Consider the following 19,742-nt stretch of genomic DNA (forward strand, 5'->3'; position numbering starts at 1 on the left):
CTTTGGACATTATTGGTTAAGAAACTAACATTACAAGAAATCTTTGGACATCATTGGTTATGAAATTATGTTGGCTTCATAGGAAGATGAAGATATGACTGTTTTATAGTGTGACTTACTTGTAGTCAAAGGGATGTCTCAATTTTGGTGCTCCTTTGTGGTTGGCTTTCTTTCTTAGGACTGCAACTCTCTTTCACATGTGGGCAAGAATTATCAGTTAAAGGAAGACAAGGAAGTCTGAGGTATCAGTTACAGGCTTTCCTTCACTAATATTTAAAAATGTAAATATTAAAAAGTAAAAATAATACTGGACTAGGTAACGGTTACAGTCACAGATTAGCCTAAAACATGAAATCCAGGACGATTGCCCATTTTATTATAAAGCAATATTATAATAACCTATCACCCATGACATATCTATTTTTTGCTTCTTCAGTTTTCATTATATATATATATTTTACAGTTTTAACAATGTGTACATGAAAACAATCTATATTTTTATTATGGCACCTTTTATTGTGATTTTTTTATATGTTGTTAAGTGATATTAATCATTTCTAATTATTGAACCTAACACTAAGTCTGGCAAGTACTTAATGTTAGCTCACTGATGGATGATAAATCACAAATATTTATTGAGTACCCACAGTGTGATATATTGATGCTATTTTAGGGAGTAAGACAAAGTCCCAGTTATCAAGGAATCTTCATTCAAGTAGCTGGAGACACGATTTTTAAATCCATGAAAAGGGTACTATTATTAGCTTCATTTGAGAAACTGAACCACAGAGAGATCAGGTCACTGGCCCAGGATCACCCAAGTGGCAGGTGTTAAAGCAGAGATTTCAACCCAGGCAAGCTGTTTTCAAGCCTTGCAACTCCTCCACTGATGCCAACAAAGTGCCCCAGCAGTTCAGGGGACAGGTCAACCAGAACATTACCATAAATTTAGTGGTTTAAAATAACACAAATTTATGATTTTAAAATTCTGGAGGTCAGAAGTCCAAATTCAGTTTCACTGGGTTAAAGTCAAGGTGCCTGCAGGGCTGTTTCTTTCTAGAGGCTCTAAGGGGAACTGTGTCCTTGTTTTTTTCAGCTTCTAAAGGGCACCTGCATTCTTTGGCTCATGACCCCTTCCTTGTATCACTCTAACCTGCTTCCATTGTCACATCTCCTACTAGTGTCTCTGACCTTCTTGTCTCCCTCGTATAAAGACCCTTGTGGTTACTTTGCACCCACCTGGATAAACCAGGCCATTCTCCCTGCCTCAAGCCCTCAATCACATCTGCTAAGCCCTTTCACGATATAAGTTAATACATTGACTGGTTCTGGGGATTAGGACATGGACATCGTTGCAGGGTTTTATTCAGCCTGCCATTGTTATGGACACCTTAAGGGTTAACATGTGTGCTGCTTCAGGCCAAAAAGTAGGCTAGGTGTGGAGAAGTTAGAGCTTCCTAGTGAACTTCATTTGCAGTCTTTTCTGTGCCAGGTTCAGTACAAGGGCTTTGTAGTAAGACTGATAGGGCTGTCATAACAAAATACCACGGACTGGGTGGCTTAAATAACAGAAGTTTATTTCCTCAAAGTTCTGGAGGCTGTAAGAATGAGATCAAGTGTTGGCAGGATTGGTTTCTGGAAGCCTCTTTCCTGGGCTTGCAGGTGGTCTTCTCCCTGTGCGTTCACAGTCCTCTCTTCGTGTGTGCAAGTGTCTAGTATCTCTGTGTGTCCAGGTTCCCTTTTATAAGGAGACCAGTTATAATGGATTAGAAACATTTAAACTTTATAACCTCCTTAAAGACCTTATCACCAAATACAGTTAAATTCTAAGTTACTGGGGGAATACAGTATATGAATTTGGGGGAATACAATTCAGCTCATTACAGGCTTTAACATGTCAGCCTCATTTAATCCTCACACAGCCCACGTTTGACACATGAGAATTTGGTGACTGAGGTGATTTGTCACTTGCCTGAGGTCTCTCAGCTGGCAGGTGTCAGAGGGAATGTTCACACGCCAGCCTGTCTGCTCCAAAGGCCAGGCCCTCACCATCTTTCTTAACACCTGTCAAGCATTGTGAGGACAGAAGGGCTGGAGGAGTGTGACCAGGGATAGTGAAGGGACCAACCCAGAGGCAAGAGTGTATGTTGATTTGGGGGAAATAGTAGGGTGTGGCCGGTCTCAGGAGGCTTTTACAATCTAGAAGAGCATAGAGAAATTTAGCAAAAATTGCAGAGGGAGAGGCGGTACTTGTCACAATTTTCACACTCCAGCAAGATTTTCTGTGGCTCCCATCTGACCTCCACTCTCACCATAAACTTATACTAGCTAACTGTTCAGTTTATAGCCTCATGATGACTCTGCAGCAGAAAACTAGGGCAAGGGCTCTCTTCATGGAATGAACTTCCCGAGAGCAGACTGGTGATTTCCCCTATCTTAAGTTACAATGCCCCTCATGGCTGTGTGGGGACAGACAACCCTGACATGAGATTGATGGCGGCTGTACTTGACTGCAGCCCTGAATGGTTTTAAGTCCATGATTTCAGAGTCTAGTAAATTGTACTTCAGCTTCCCTACTCCCCATCTGCTCCTTACTCATTTATATTACTTTTACAGACTTTCTACCTGGGAGAAGAAAAGAGAAATAAAAAAGAACTAAAATTATTTGATTAAATTTAAGCAGCTTTTTGACAGCAAGCGAAGCTATGTATTTTTACCTGTACTCTCCTCTCCCCATTTAACACAAATGGCTGTGGAAGTTTTATCATTTCTAAGATTTGTTACATATTAACTTCCATCAGCTAACTCTTACTATGAAAATAAAAGAAAATGGAAACACATTGCATTTTACCTCCTTAAATTGGAATCTGTGCTAATAGGTTAACATTTTAAAATATAGGGTGATCTGAAAATTATGTAGCCATCCTGTACAGAATCATTGCCCTTTTAGACACTGGAGATTTTTTCCAAGTGGAAAAAAGATTCTGCCTTAAGGCTTCCTCCAGGGTACAAAGTAGGAGGTGCTAAAGCAGGCCTCTTTGTGTTACCCAGATTCCCTTTGGTCTGCTACGTCACCATTTATCTTTCTCAACATTTTAATCGAGTCCAAGCCTGGAAAATAGTATTTAGGGATCAACATTTTTGTGCTATGAGAAATGGTGTATTTTAAAGAGGTATAACCCTTCCTAAGCTCAAACACTTTTTTTTTTTTCCCCCTGATTCTCACTTCTGTTGTTAAAGGTATCCCTTCTGGCCCTGGCTGGTTTGGCTCAGCGGTTGGAGCATCAACCTGTGGTCCAGAGAGACCCGGGTTCGGTTCCTGCTAGGGGTGCGTACCTTGGTTGCAGTTTGTCCCCGGCCCTGGTTGGGTCGTGCAGGTGGCAACCACTCGATGTGTCCCTTTCACGTCGATCTTTCTCTCTTTCTCTCTCTCCCTCCCATTCTATTTGAACAAAAAATAGAAAAATGTCCTCGGGTGAGGATAAAAAAAAAAGGTATCCCTTCTGTTTAATCTCTGTACTTTTTAAAACTGATTTTTAGAAAGGAGGGAGTGGGGAGAGAGAACAACATTGATGTGAGAAACATCAATCGGTTGCCCCTGGTACGTGCCCTGACCAGGAATTGAACCCTTCTGGTGTATGGGATGACACTCCAACCAACTGAGCCACAGGCCAGGGCTAAAATCTGTATTTTTATTCTTATTACTATATTTTCTAAAATATTGTGTACATTTTTCCAAATAAATCTTTTCTAAAGAAAAAAATAGGGTATTTGTAAGACAGCAGAAAGCAATATAGATTTAAATGTTATTTGTCCTGCTGCAATGTCAGAATTAGATAAAACAGAAACCAACCCCATTTCCTTATACGGTATGTTTCTATTTCTTCTCTTCAACTCATTGCAGCTATAGCAGAGCACAATTACAGCTGCTCCAGCTGTCCGAAGGCTAGCCACTCACTCTCAGTATTTGCTGAATAAAAAGCTAACTGCATCCTCCTCTGCCCATCTATCAGTGCCTGGTGAGGGCTCTGTGTTAGCTACATCATCATCATGCAGACCAGCCTTTGTTGCTGCCCACAACTAACATACACAAATGACTGCCTCCCCACACACCCCACTGTCCATGACAGTCACTTAAATAAGTAAACACATTTTATGTTGATAGTGATAAAAAGCAGTAAAGAGCAAGGGGATAGGAGGTGTAGATCATATGCATATATAAAATTTAACAAACTGTGCCTAGGAAAAGCCTCTTTGAGAAGGTAATATTTAGGAAAAGAATTGCAGGGAAGGACTAGGACATGATTCAAGCAGAGCACTGCAGGCAAAGAAACTGTAAATGCAAAGAAAGGCCCTGGGGTAGGAGTCTGCTCAGCCTGCTGAGGGGCAGTGAGGAGGCCAGAAGGGCTGAAAGTAGTATGAGAAGAGTGGTCACAGACAAGGCCAGATCATGGAGTTCTAGAAAGTAGTAGGACTTTTAGTTTGTACTGAGTGTCCTGTGAAGACCCTGGAGGGTTCTGAGCAGAGGAAAGACATGGGTTGTAAGAACATCACCGTGGTGGCTGTGTTGAGAACATTCTGAAGGGGGCAAAGGAACAGTACACTTAACCAACATGCCACTATCCTATAAATTACAATCAGATAAAGAACGGAATAAATAGAAATTAAACTTGTTCCTGGTGATTGCCTGTCTGCTTATTCTGGTCACTATGGCTACACCCAGAGACCTGATCTCCCGAATAAACACGAGGGTTGCTAACAATAGCAGTATGCATGGATATAGTAGGAAAAAAATTATTTACTTAAATTCTCCTAAAATATAAAAAACAGAATCTTTTTCTGAATTACAGCTTTTGGAGTGAGTAAAGGTCACAATAAATAAAAAATAAGCCCCAACTTTCTATGGCAGCTTTAATTTTTCCCTAAAGAGAGAGTCTATTTTTCCTATAGACTTTCATTTAGATGAGATACATGTCAGGTTTCTTTCATAATGCCCAAACTCATACAATTACCATAACTACAGATAAGAATTATAATGAATAGAAGAATGCATTAACTTGAAATACTCAAGGTCATCTCAAATCCTAAAGAGTCCCAGGTTTCTGTGACAGAGGAAGAATTTGCTGGTAAATAGTTTCCAGACAAATACGTTCAAAGTTTTCATCTTCTGATTCTTAATTTTTTAACCTATAGTGTAAGACTTATTCAAATCTAAGTATGTAGTAGCAAGACCTGAGAGTGTTTTGTAAAAGTTTAATTCAAAAACTCCTAAACTTCATTTGCTAATTTTCTATTCTACTATCTATATTTTTCTTTGTTTCATTCGTCTTCTTTTCTTTCCACAAGTTCCCAAGGACAATCCCTAGAAAAACTATTAGTCCTATCGTTCGGTTGGAGGCAAATTTATCCCAACAGTCCTCAGGTCTGTGGATGTCTAGAGTGAAAATCTGTGAGAGAAGAACACAATGCTACATTAGTATTAGTACGGACTTTTTGGCATCACAAACACATCATCAGAGAAGACATTAGCACTCTGTTATAGAATTTTAAGCAATGGGAAGCCCTTAATACACCCTAAACAATTCCCCAATGTAGACAAATCTACCATTTCTCTCTCTCTCTGAGTATTATCTAAGCTGTGTCCTAAAAAAATTCCCCACGAAGGGTGCAAGAATGCTTTGAGGGAAGCCATGCTATTTCAGCTCTATTTACAAAGCTCTTCCTTCCACTGACTGATCTAAAATCTGCTTCCTACAGCTCTGACCCTCCAGTTCTAGCTTTATTCTTTGGAGCAATATTTCTCAACAGGAGAACAAGTCACATTTGGGCAGGACCCCTCTGTTGTGTAGGGCTGTCAAATGCCCTGAAAGATATTTAATATACCTGGTCTTCACCCACTAAATGCCTGTAGTGCGCCTTCCCCAGTTTAATTATGATAATAAAAAATACCCCCATCCATGTGTAAATCCCCCTCCCATCCCCACAAAGAGAAGGGAATCCTAGCAACCTAGATTTGCAGCTGGTGACCGAGGACAAACATACTCCTCTTTCTCCATGGTAGTCCTGCAACTATATCTGAGTCTCACATCCCTGTCTTACTCCTCCCTAGGCTTAAGCATCAGCATCCTTCTGCATTTCTCCAACTCATCTTATTGTTGCCTGCAGACTTACAATCATCATGATTTCCTTCCTTTTCAAATACTGGAAGGCTATGTTCATCCTAAAATATTGTGTCAAGGACTGGAGAGAAGACCACAAATGCAACTGAGAATATAAAGTGGGTTCCAAATATTTGTGATTGTCCTCACAATTTTTTGCCTTTCTCCACTAATATCTAGATGCTTAAATATTGCTAAGTCTCCATTACCCTGACCAGACAATCAGCTAATGATGACAATCCTATGGAGTTATGACCAAAAGAAGATGCTGGGAAATTCTGAGGAGGAAAATGATGAGATTTGAGAATGCCAAAGAATCACCAATTCATATCTTTAGCTTTCTTAGTGAGGAAAACAATGAAGGTGATACAGAATAGAGTTTACTCTACAGACACTGGATTTCAGTTTCCTTCATGCCATGTTATATAAGCTTCACTTACACTGATAACTCACTTGCAATAATCTGTATAAAACAGATAATCTAAATACAGGTTTACTAACTTCTGTTCGAAGAAAATAACAGTAACATTGGTTATAAATGAACTGTATTTTTGCATCAAACTAATTACAATTAGATTTAGTTTATTCACTTTACACAAGTCAATATAGATTCATAGTATCAGCTAGTAGGGGCTGGGGTGCTGGGTGCATATCCTGAAATGACAGTTTTCTGCTATCTAGGCAGAACTCTGACATGTTGTAGTCATCCAGCCTTGGTCTCTACGCCAGTGGGATCTACACCTATGGATAATCAGTTTGCTAAGTATCACCAGAGCCCACATTTAAAAATAAAGCTGTGTTGATCAGTTGCTTTCAAAGTAATTTAGTTCAACCCACAACCTTCAGACATTGCTGAAATTTTTCCAGACATAAATCAGAAGTAATTCCAGAAATATCAGAGGGAAAATAAAATCTACATTTAGCTTTAGATTATTTTTCTAAAATAATATAGCTAACTCTTTTATATGAAAAGTTGGGGGGGGGGATGCAATTTAAGAGAGTTCAAGGCAGTGCAAGCCAAGTGTTTAAGAAGTAACTTGTTTGGTAAACACAGAGGTTGTTTCATTTAAATAATATTTATAATTTATACCAAGGAAGAATGAGGAAAAAAAGAAGACGGTCAAACCTGGTGAGTCAGATGGGCTCCCACAGCAGCCAGAGCAGTGTAGTAGGGCAAGGTCTGACCAGTGTTCACTCCCACCAGACTCAGCGCACTCAGCATTGCTACACTGAAGCCACTAAGCCACTGCTTGGTGTTTTCACGAAACCTCAGTGCAGTGGACTTAACACCAACCAGAGCATCATCTTTCTTGTCCTAACATCAGAAAATAATAAGAAATTGTGTTTTTTATTTAACATACCATAACATTCGCCATTTTGAAGTGTACAAGTCAGTGGTTTTAGTATATTCACCAGGTAGTGCAACCATCACCAATACCTAATTCCAGAAGACATTGTCTTTTATTATTTTTTTATCCTCACCTGAGGACATTTTTCTATATTTTATTCAGATAGAGCGGGAGGGAGAGAAAGGAAGAGAGAGAGAGAGAGAGAGAGAGAGAAAATCGATGTGAAAGGGACACACTGAGTGGCTGTCACCCGCATGATCCAACCAGGGCCGGGGACAAACTGCAACCGAAGTACATGCCTTTAGCGGGAACCGAACCTGGGTCTCTCTGGACTGCAGGCCGACGCTCTAACCACTGAGCCAAACTGGCCAGGGTGACATTGTCTTTTAAAGGACATTTATATATCAACATAAAGATACACCATGAGCTGTGGAAGATGAGTAACTCAGAACATGGGCTGATCAGTAATGAATGTGCAACCAAATCAAAGTTAAATGTTACTGCTAAAATTCTCTTTCAGCTCTATTTCTCCTTTTAAAATTTTTTTATTTTTATTTTCAGACAGAAGGAGGGAGAGGGAAGGAGGGAGGGAGAGAGAGAGAGAGAGACATCTAAGTGAGCGAGACACATCAATTGGATGCCTCCCATAGGACCTCGACGAGGGCTGGGGATAAATTCTACTTGGCTGTGGTGTTTAATTTTTTAAATATATTGCTGGATCCAATTTGCTAAAATTTTGTTAAGGATTTTGGCGTCTATGTTCATCAGGGATATTGGCCTGAGATTTTCTTTTGTTGTAGTGTATTTATCTGGTTTGGGATTAAGATTATTCTGGTCTCATAAAAAGAACTTGGAAGTCTTCCTCCTCTTGAATTTTTTGGAATAGATTGAGAAGAATAGGTGTTAGTTCTCTGAATGTTTTGTAAAACTCCCCTATGAATCCATCTGGACCAGGGCTTTTGTTTGCTGGGATTTTATTGATTACCGCTTCTATTTCCTTAGTTGTTACTAGTAAAATCCTATTGACTTTTCACTACACTTTTACTACATTAGAAGTAAAACTCACCTCAAATCCTCACATGGCTCCTCCTATTGCAGAGTTCTAAAATCTCATTAGTTTCCTGTACATTTTTGTTTCAATCTTGTTAAAAATCACAAATGTAGAAAAATGTTCAATTACTACCCAATGACATCCATTCACATTTCACTTCTAACTTAATTTACTCCTTGCCTCTCCCATCATATCTTTTGTTTAAGCAGAACTAGGTTTTGATGATATACTCCCATCTAGCTGGCTGGTTTCCTCCAGATAATGTATTGGCAAGCATTTCCATATGTTCTTGTAATTATGGTCCTGTGACATCAGAGACTGCATGTTGAACTCTGCACCCACCTGTAGGCAGACAGCTATCTTTTAGAGTCCCAAATACAAATAATAATGAGTGTGGGGTTTGGGTATGTTTTTCCTTTTATACTGCAAGCACTTGAGGGTGCAAACTGTGGCTTTAATTATGTGGACCACAGAAGAGTCAATGAGTATATGGTATTTTAATGAAGAAGTTAATCTAATTGGAATACAGTTATCCTGACCACTGGTTCCAGGCCACATTGCAAAAAGTACAGGCATTTCTTCTAAACTGCTATTAAGTTTCACTTCAGGAAATCAGGCTGATTATAGATTTGGCAATGTTTTCATGATAATACAAATGTGGTGGGGGGCAGGGGTTAATGAAAGAAAGCAGGATGAAATCCAGACTAAAATACTAGAAAAAATTTTCATTAAATCATCGCATATTCTTTAAGTAAATGACTGAGAATACAGTCATATTTCAGAAAAAAACTACTGAGGATGAAAACTTTTTTTTCACAGTTCATAAACATAAAAGGAAAATTAAGAACATAAATCAAGAAAAGTTAAAAAAAGGTTTTTCATTAAACTTATGAAAAGGCAATACAAAAAGTATAAAAATATTTATATCCTTTAAATAACACCACTCCTAAAAATTTACTTAAAAAGTTTATAGTCATAAAGACATTAGTAATTAAAACAATACTATTTATAATTGCAGAAACTCAGAAACAACTGAAAGGGCCAAAATAGACAAATTGTTAAAAAAAAAAAGTATGGTGTATTAAATCAATGGACTATTATGCAGTCAAAGTGATAATGACAAAAAATAGGTAAAAATCTAGGGAAACATTTAGTACCTGCCTCATACAATGATTAGAGGCATCAACAGAAGGGTAGGAGAGGGTGGTTAAAAGCACAAACCCTGGAGACTGGTGTTGAATCTCAGCCCTGCCATCCACTAACTGTGTGACATGGACAAATTACTTCCCATGCATGTTTCCTCATCTGCAAAATGAGGATAATAAAAGTGCCTTCCTCTCAGGTTGTTAGGGTTAAATTAATGTTTGCAAGGTAATTTAAACAGTGCCTGGCATATAGTAAATGCTATTTAAATTATAAATAAAATAAATGAGTTGATCCCTTTGGTAAATATACATGCATATGAAATAGAAATATTTTGTTGGCACCATGGAAATGTGATGATTTTCTTTTTAGAAAAAAAATTTCCCTTTAGTTTGGTTCTCAAAACTTTTTAAAAACAACTAAAGTTAAGAAAAAAGATGGTATTTCTTTACCTGATGGGCATAGATAGTATCATATATTAGAGTCCACATAATTCCAGAAAAATAAAGAGGCAGGCAAACATATGGATCACAGGAGCCCTTGATAGCAGACCATCCAAGTAATGCTCCCCAATTAAAAGTGAATCCTACAAGGAGTGAAACAGAAACAGAGAAAAAGTCTAAATGTACTTCCAAATTCCAAAGGGAAGGAGAGGGGCATCAGCATGTATTAAGAGCTTCTGTGTAGTAGGCTCTGTGTATGCTGTTTTCTAACATGTTTCTTCTTTAAATTATCTAGGCTCTCTGTGGTAGTTATCAGGTAAACATTATAAAGAAGAAAACAGGTTCAGAAAGGTTAATTAACAATTAAAAGAAGATGGCGGAGGGTAGGACCAGAGGGAGGGTGAGTGTGTAAGAGAGTGAGCAAGTGTGTGAGAGTGTGAGTAGACGTGAAGATAGACGACCAAACCCATGCAGTGTAGAGACGAGGAGCAGAGGTTCCTATGCTGTGGACAGGAGCAGCCAGCTACCGTGGTAAGCTGCCCTTCAGGGTGCTTCTCCCTGAGCCATGGGGAGGTCCCAACATTTTGGAAGATCCTGGGTCTTTCCTGGGAGAAGACAGTGGGAGTGGCTAGGGCCCAGCAACCTGAGCCCACCAGCACACTTGACACCATTGGAACAGTGGACACGCTGTGTCAACACAGACTGGTGCACAGTAGTGGAGCTCCCAAGGTGCCGGTCCGGGAAGCCGGGGACAGCCAGGAGCCCAGCACCATCCCCAATAGTAGCAGCCCAATCAGAGTCGAGATATACCACCAGCAAGAGAGGCTGGGGAGCAGACATCCATCCCCAGGCAACAGAAGCACAGACCAGCAGCTGAGACCCATCCCCAAAAACTACAGCAAAAGCTGAGCAGGAATTGAGCCCCATGGGGCAGCAGCACTCCCCAGCCACCAGCAGCGGGACCTGGGGCTCCACAGAGACCTGTGCGGTCCAGCAGCTCACAAGTGCAGTGGGACGCCAGAGCCCTAGGGAGACTGGTGCAATCCAGCTGCCTGCCCGCGGGAACTGCAGGGTGTGAGGACACCAGAGAGACCTGTGCGACCCAGCAGGGACTGTGTGATCCAGTTACCCATGGGACCTGTGGGGTGCTGAAGCACCAGAGATGCCTGTGCAACCCAGCAGGGACTGTGCCATCCAGTTACCTGTGGGACCTGCAGGATGCTGAAGCACCAGAGAGGACTGTGCGATCTAGTTACCCATGGGGCCTGTGGGGTGCTGAAGCACCAAAGAGGCCCCTGCGACCCAGCAGGGACTGTGCCATCCAGATACCCGCGGGATCTGTGGGGTGCTGAAGCACCAGAGAGGCCTGTGCGACCCAGCAGCCCATAACATAGGCATAGAGCCAGATCCCCAAAGGGACTGTGTGGTCCAGTTACCTGTGGGACCTGCAAGGTGCAGGGGCATCAGAAAGGCCTGTGCGACCCAGCTACGCACAAGATAGGCTTAGAGGAAGTGAAAAGGGAGGCAGAGTGAATAGAAGCTACACAGACGATCTCCCAGGACCAAACGGGAATTACAACTAAAATAAAGAAAATTCCTCAGAAAAAAGCAACAGAAAAGCAGCAGGACGGGACCATACAACCAGGGACACTGGTAGGATCTGCAGAAGTGAGAGAGAGTGGTGGGCTGGGAGCCCAGGGACAACAGCAGTCTTAGCTGTGAGCAGCGCCCTTGGGGAATAAAGACCAAGCCCCCACCACACCACAAAAAGCCGGGACAGAGCACTAAAATAGCCACAGCCACTCACCTGGGGGCTATGGCAGAGGGAGGGCAGACTGAGCTGGAACTCTGTGGGGACACCTGGTATTTGGAGGGCACTCAGAGTTTTTGCTGAGTTGCAGCCACAAAGGACAGGGGCCAGTGTGCTCCTTCCCAGAGCTGTGGGGAAAAGCAGCAGCCCCTCCCCTCAGAGATTCAGCCTTTCCCCTGTGAGGCAAAGAAATGCAACTTGAGGCACATTAACAGCCAGCCTCTATCCCACCCTCTGGAAATCCTCTTATGCAGAACACCAGGGCTACATTCCAAGGCACTGAGTAACTGAGACTACTAGCCACCAGGAAAAACCTAGAGGATAACTGAACTTTTCGTGGGCTTGAAAATCTACCCAGGAAAGTAAGACTTGACAGTGGTGTTTAACGTGGGCCCACCCAGGCTCATCCAAACCCAGTAGAGGGAGCCACAAACAACAGAACACCAACACCCACAGGGAAAATTTGGCAGGCCCCAAAACCCAGAGATAGCCAAAATGGTGAAACAAGGGAAACAAATCTCAAATGAAAGAACAAGAGAACTCTATCAAAGATGAGATCAATGAAATGCAGCTAAGCAAATTATCAGAGGTAGAGTTAAGAGCCATGATCCTGAGGAAGCTAAACAGCATGAGTAAGGACATCAGCACCATGAGTAAAGATATGAAAACACTGAAAACCAACCAAGTGGAAATGAAGAATGACATAGCAGAAATTAAGAACATATTGGAAGGACTAACCAGCAGAGTAGAGGAAGTTGAGGACCGGATCAGTGAATTAGAAGACAGGGTAGAAAAAATTAACCAATCAGAAAACCAAAAGGAAAAAACAATTAAGAAACAAGAAGAGCCCTGGCCAGTTTGGCTCAGCGGTTAGAGCATCGGCCTGCAGTCCGGAGAGACCCGGGTTCGGTTCCCGCTAAGGGCACGTACTTCGGCTGCAGTTTGTCCCCGGCCCTGGTTGGTCGTGCGGGTGGCAGCCACTCGATGTGTCCCTTCACGTCGATGTTTCTCTCTCTCTCTCCCTTCCTCTCTCTCCCTCCCACTCTATCTGTACAAAAAATGGAAAAATATCCTCGGGTGAGGATACAAAAAAAATAAAATAAAAAATGGAAACAAGAAAATAGCTTAATAGAACTGTGGGACAACTGGAAATGTATTTGCATCATAGGAATCCCCGAAGAGGAAGAAAATAGGCAAATGTTAGAGAATATATTTAAAGAAATAGTGACAGAAAACTTCCCTAACTTGGTAAAGGAAGAAGGCATTTAAGTTCAAGAAGCACAGAGAGCCCCAAGTAAGAAGAACACAAACAGGCCCACAGCAAGACACATAGTAATTAAAATGCCAAAAATTAAAGTCAAAGAGAGAATCTTAAAGGCAGCAAAAGATAAGCAACAGGTTACCTACAAAGGAAATCCCATAAGGCTCTCAGCTGACTTCTCACAAGAAACACTACAGGCCAGATGGCAGTGGCATGAAGTAATCAAGGTCATGAAAAACAAGGATCTGAATCCAAGACTACTCTACCAGCAAGGCTATCATTCAAAATAGAAGTTCAAATAAAGAGCGTTCCAGACCAAAAAAAGGTTAAGGGAATATGTTAACACCAAACTAGCACTGCAAGGTATGCTAAAAGGACTGCTATAATTAGTAGAAGAAATAGGAAGAAAAATAGAACCACACTAAACAAAAATGGCAATAAATAAGTACATATCAATTATCACTTTAAATGTGAATGGTCTGAATGCTCCGATAGAAAGACACAGAGTAGCTGACTGTTTACAAGAGACCCAACTCACAAAAAAAGAATCACATAAGTTGAAAGTGAAGGGATGGAAAAAAATCTTTCAAGCAAATGAAAAGCAAAAAAAAGCTGGGGTAGCAATACTCACATCTGATAAAGTAGATTTTAAAATGAAGACCATAACTAGAGACAAAGAAGGCCACTACATAGTATTGAAAGGATCTATCCAACAGGAAGATATAACCTTGATAAACATATATGCACCCAATATAGGAGCACCAACATATATTGAAAATCTTTTGGAGGACTTCAAAGGAGAAATCAACAGCAATACGATCATAGCAGGGGACTTCAACATCCCACTGACAGCACTGGATAGATCTTCTAGACAAAAAACTAATATGGAAACACAGATTCTAAATAAAGCGCTAGATCAAATGGATTTAATAGACATCTACAGAGAATTACACCCTAAAACTGCAGAATTCACATTCTTCTCAAGTGCACATGGGACATTCTCAAAGATAGACCACATGTTAGGGCACAAACTAAGTCTCTATAAGTTCAAGAAGATTAAAATCATATCAAGCATCGTCTCAGATCACAATGGCATACAACTAGAAATCAATTGCAACAAGAAAATGCAAAGACATTTGAAAACATGGAGGCTAAATAGCATGTTATTGAACAATGAATGGGTTACCAAGGAGATCAAGGAAGAAATTAAAAACTTCCTGGAAACTAATGAAAATGAACACACAACAATACAAAATCTATGGGATGCAACAAAAGCAGTTCTGAGAGGGAAGTTCATAGCACTACAGGCCTACCTCAAGAAGCAAGAAAAATTTCTAATAGACTATCTAACCTCACAACTTTAAGAACTAGAAAGCAAACAAAAAGAAAACCCCAGAGCAAGTAGAAGGAAGGAAATAGAAAAGATCAGAGCAGAAATAAATGACATGGAGACCAAAACAATAATTCAAAGGATCAATGAAACAAAGAGCTGCTTCTTTGAAAAGATAAACAAGATTCATGGACCCTTAGCTAGACTCACCAAGAAACAAAGAGAGAGAACCCAAATACACAAAATCAGAAATGAAAGAGGAGAAATAATAACTGATACCACAGAAATACAAAGGATTGTTCACATATATTATGAACAATTATATGACAACAAATTCGACAATCTAAGCGAAATGGACAAATTTCTAGAAACACATAGTTTCCAAAACTGAACCAGGAAGAGATAGAAAACTTGAACATACCAATAACAGAAGAGAGTGAAGATGTAATCAAGACTCTTCCAGCAAACAAAAGCCCAGGCCCAGGTGGCTTCATGGGGGAATTCTACCAAATATTCAAAGAAGAACTAATACCCATTCTCCTCAAACTATTTCAAAAAATCCAAGAAGGAAAACTTCCAAACCTGAGTTATGAGACCAGCATAATTCTAATTCCAAAACCAAAAAAAGACACTACAAAGAAAACTACAGACCAATTTCTCTGATGAACATCGATGCCAAAATCCTGAACAAAATACTAGCTAATTGAATCCAACAATACATCAAAAAAATTATTCACCATGACCAAGTGGGATTCATCCCAGGGATGCAAGGCTGGTACAGTATTCGCAAATCAATAAATGTGACACACCACATAAACAAAATGAAAGATAAAAACATATGATCATATCAATAGACACTGAAAAAGCATTTGACAAAATCCAGCACCCATTTCTGATAAAAATGCTCAGCAATCTGGGAATAGAGAGATCATATTTCGACATAATAAAGGCCACATAATGAAAGGCCTACAGCCAACATCACACTCAATGGGCAAAAATTAAAAGCATTTCCCTTAAGAACAGGAACAAGAAAAGGATGCCCACTTTCGCCACTCTTATTTAACATAGTACTGGAAGTCCTAGCCCAGCAATCAGACAGGAAGAAAAAATAAAAGGGATCCAAATTGGAAAAGAGGAAGTAAAATTGTCATTATTCGCAGATGACATGATACTATACGTAGAAAACCCCAAAGACTCCATCAAAAATTTACTAGACTTAATAAATGAATTTGGCAAAGCAGCAGGATACAATATTAACATCAAGAAATCGATGGCATTCTTATACACCAATGATGAACTCACAGAAAGAGAAATAAAAAAATCCTTTTTACCTTCATGGCAAAAAAAATTAAGATATTAGGAATAAACTTAACCAAAGAAGTAAAGGACCTATTCCCAGAAAACTACAGGTCATTGAAAAAAGAAACAGAGAAAGATATAAAAAAGTGGAAGCACATACCTTATTCATGGATTGGAAGAATTAACATCATTAAAATGTCTATACTACCCAAAGCGATCTATAGATTCAATGCAATCCTCATCAAAATACCAACGACATATGTCACAGAATTAGAACAAATACTTCAAAAGTTCATATGGAACCAAAAAAGACCTAAAATAGCAACAGCAATCTTGAAAAAGAAGAACAACGTTGGAGGGATCACATTACCAGAGTTCAGGTTATACTACAAAGGCATTATAATCAAAACAGCCTGGTACTGGCATAAGAACAGGCATATAGACCAGTGAAAGAGAACTGAGAACGCAGAAATGGACCCAAGGTAATATGCTCAATTAATATTTGACAAAGGTGGCAAGAGCATACAGTGGAGTAAAGACAGCCTCTTTAATAAATGGTGTTGGGAACATTGGACAGCTACATGCAAAACAATGAAACTAGCAACTTACACCACACACAAGAATAAACTCAAAAAGGATAAAAGACTTAAATGTGACTCATGATTCCAAAACATCCTAGAAGAAAATGTAGGCAACAAAATTTCAGACATCATCTGCAGCAGAATTTTCACGAATACATCACCTAACGCAACAGAAACAAAGGAGAAAATGAACACACTACATCAAACTCAAAAGCTTCTGCACAGCAAAAGATACAATCATCAAAATGGAAAGGTAACCCACTGTATGGGAGAGCATAATTGCCAATGATATATCAGATAAGGGGTTAATTTCCAATATATATAGAGTGCTCATACAACTCAAAAAAGGAAGTCAAAGAACCCAATTAAAAAATGGGCATAGGAACTAAATAGACACCTCTCCAAACAAGACATACAAATGGCAAAGAGCTATATGAAGAAATGCTCAACATCACTAATCATCAGAGAGATGCAAATTACAACAACAATGAGGTATCACCTCACACCTGTCAGAATGGCTGCCATCAACAAATCATCAAACAAGTGTTGGCGAGGTTGTGGAGAAAACGGGACTCTAGTACACTGCTGGTGGGAATGCAGACTGGTGAAACCACTATGGAAAACAATATGGTGTTAGCTCAAAAAATAAAAAATTGAACTTCCATTTGACCCAGTGATCCCACTTCTAGGAATATACCCTAAGAAGCCTGAAACACCAATCAGAAAGAATATATGTACCCCCATGTTTGTAGCAGCACTATTTACAATAGCTAAGATTGGAAACAGCCCAAATGTCCATCAGTAGACAAATGGATAAAAAAGCTGTGGTACATATACACAATGGAGTACCATGCAGCTGTAAGAAAGAAAGGTCTCTTATCCTTTGAGACGACATGGAGGTACCTGGAAAGTATTATCCTAAGCGAAACAAGCCAAACAGAGAAAGACAAGTATCATATGATCTCACTTATTTGTGGAATACAATGAACGTAACAGTCTGAGGAATGGGGTAGTCCCAGAGATGTGGAAGTGGGGTACAGACTGACAATCCCCAGAAGAGGGGGTGGTGGGGGTGAGATAAACCACAGAACTTATATGCACATGTGCATGAACAATAGATATGGACAATAAAGCTGTGGACAGGGTGGGGAGGGAGGGGGATGGGGGAATCAGTGAGTGAAAAAGGAGAAACATCTGTAACAAAAATAAATAAATTAATTAAAAAAACAATTAAAATATCATAGCTAAGAGAAAGAATATGCCCCCTGATAAATATGTTTCATGAGAACATTTACCCTACCTAGCATAGTGCCTGGCAGAGTCAATAAATAATAGATGCTGGGGTCTGAACTTAGACCCAAGCAAAATCCTGTGATTTTTCCATCATCACTCTACTTCCCCTATAGGTATGGAAACAATACTATAGATAGGAATCCTTATGAATTCCACAGGCCCATTCTCTCTGAGGACTGTAAACAAACTCCTACATGCTGACAACTCCTGAACCTCTTTGGGCAAGCCTGCTCAGTCTTCTCACTAGATATTGGACTGCCTGCTGGACAGCTCTACCTGCAAGTCCCTCTGGCATCTCAAACTCAGTGGGTCCTAAATGTCTTTTCTGCTATGTTATCTGTTTCCACTCAGACTCTCTCCTCAGCTGACAGAGGGCCTCTCCTCTGTGGTACCAAAGCCCTCATGCATGCCAGTACATTGTACTGCAATGCCCTGTTCATTGTTGTCTCCATCAAGATGGTGAATGTGTTTTAGTTACTTTCATTTTCCTAGTACCTGGTGTGATTTCTGGCACAAAGTAAAAGTCAGGAATTTAATATATATCTGAAAGAAATATACCAGCTTTCTTAATATTATCTTATAGATAGGAAATGCTTATCCTTCATTTACCAAAAGATTCCCAGGTCAGTTGAGAATATAATGCCATATATTCATATGGCTCGCAACAATTTCTGGAGGTTCTTTTATTTACTGACAAAAAATAAATGTTCAAAGAACTAAAATTGTTCTAGAAACACTCTACATTAGTCTAGGAATAGAAAAGACTAGTAGATATTTTTGCAAGAGATTTTGACTTACCTACCTACCTATCTTCCTCTCTCTCCACTAATAAACATTTATTGAATTCCTGCGATATATCAAGTGCTAATGTTAGATGTTGAGCCATCCAAATGTAAGAATGCTTTACCCTTTGGGCATTTACAATTTATTACTGGGGAGACAGAGGAGGCTCTCAATAGCTTCTTGTTGAATTAGTGCTATTGAAGTGAGTAAGTACCTTGTAAGAGTGCTGTGGGAGCCCAGAGTGCTAAAGCTTTTTCCTGGGAGATCTAAGAAAAACTTCACAGAAAGGGAGCCCTGAGAAGAGAGCTGAACTATCACACATACTTGAACCCTTGTTCTGCTGTTCAGAGTGCTTTATACCCCAGTCCCCAATGTCTTCAGGGCAGCTAGATCAACCACCTAAAGAGAGAGGTAGGGTCAAGGCAGATAATGTTTTTCTTCATGACATACCTAGATATTTAAAAGAACATTTCAGAAAATAATGATGATAATAAATATGCAAGATTTTTTTGGCAAATATAAATGGCTAATTGTACTCCTTTAAAATATGAAAATCTGCCCTGTCTGGTATGGCTCAGTTGGCTGGAGCATTGCCCTGTGCACCGTAAGTTCTTGGGTTCGATTTCTAGTAAGGGCAGCTGGGGTGCATAGGGGAAGCAGCTGATCAGTGATCAATGTATCTCTCTCACATAGGTGTTTCTCTCTCTCTCTCTCTCTCTTCATCCCTTTCTTGAAAAAAAATAAAAAATAAAATCTATTCTTGGTTTGGAGAATTTCAAGACTGACTTGACATTTTATCTTTGCCACATTATATATGTATGTATGATAATATATCTAAAAGAATAGTTTGAGGGTATCACAGGAAATAGTTATAGTTAGTTCAAGCTTACCCAAGGCTAACTGAGGCCAGTACGTAATTCTTTTCATTAGTGGATAGGTGATGACAAGAAGTAGGGATGCTGCTCCAAGAACTATACTAAAATAAAAAAAAAAGCATTAAAAAGATTAATATCATCATCTCTTACAAATCACTGAGAAGACAACGAGAGTAACACTAATTGGGAAAATAAATTATCTTAAAAATTATATTTTTTTGTTATGTAAAATTCTCTTCCTGGACTGTGATGAGGATAAGGATGATTAAAAATATTTTAAGTATTACAAAATAATAATAACTAACACATGTAGAGGTTTCATGTATTAGGCACTGCTCTACCTGCATTACATATGTTAACTCATTA

General features: G+C 39.7%; 1 protein-coding gene across 2 annotated transcripts in view; it reads right to left on the reverse strand.

Moving 5' to 3' along the window:
• Positions 1–824: 824 nt before the first annotated feature.
• The window catches only part of COQ2 (coenzyme Q2, polyprenyltransferase), a 34,141-nt gene continuing 15,223 nt past the window's right edge, over positions 825–19,742 (reverse strand). Inside the window, exons 4-7 of one of the 2 annotated variants that reach the window (XM_036278869.1) lie at positions 19,392–19,477; positions 10,154–10,287; positions 7,285–7,473; positions 825–2,064 (exon numbers count right to left, since the gene is read on the reverse strand). In XM_036278869.1, coding sequence (XP_036134762.1) covers positions 1,915–2,064; positions 7,285–7,473; positions 10,154–10,287; positions 19,392–19,477 — 559 coding nt within the window. In that variant the 3' untranslated portion in view covers positions 825–1,914. Of the gene's footprint in view, positions 2,065–3,731; positions 5,448–7,284; positions 7,474–10,153; positions 10,288–19,391; positions 19,478–19,742 lie in introns of those variants that run through there. The other variant, XM_036278862.1, reaches the window with a different exon arrangement.

The sequence above is a fragment of the Molossus molossus genome, unplaced genomic scaffold, assembly GCF_014108415.1.
Source record: "Molossus molossus isolate mMolMol1 unplaced genomic scaffold, mMolMol1.p scaffold_m16_p_1, whole genome shotgun sequence".
Classification (NCBI taxonomy): domain Eukaryota; kingdom Metazoa; phylum Chordata; class Mammalia; order Chiroptera; family Molossidae; genus Molossus; species Molossus molossus.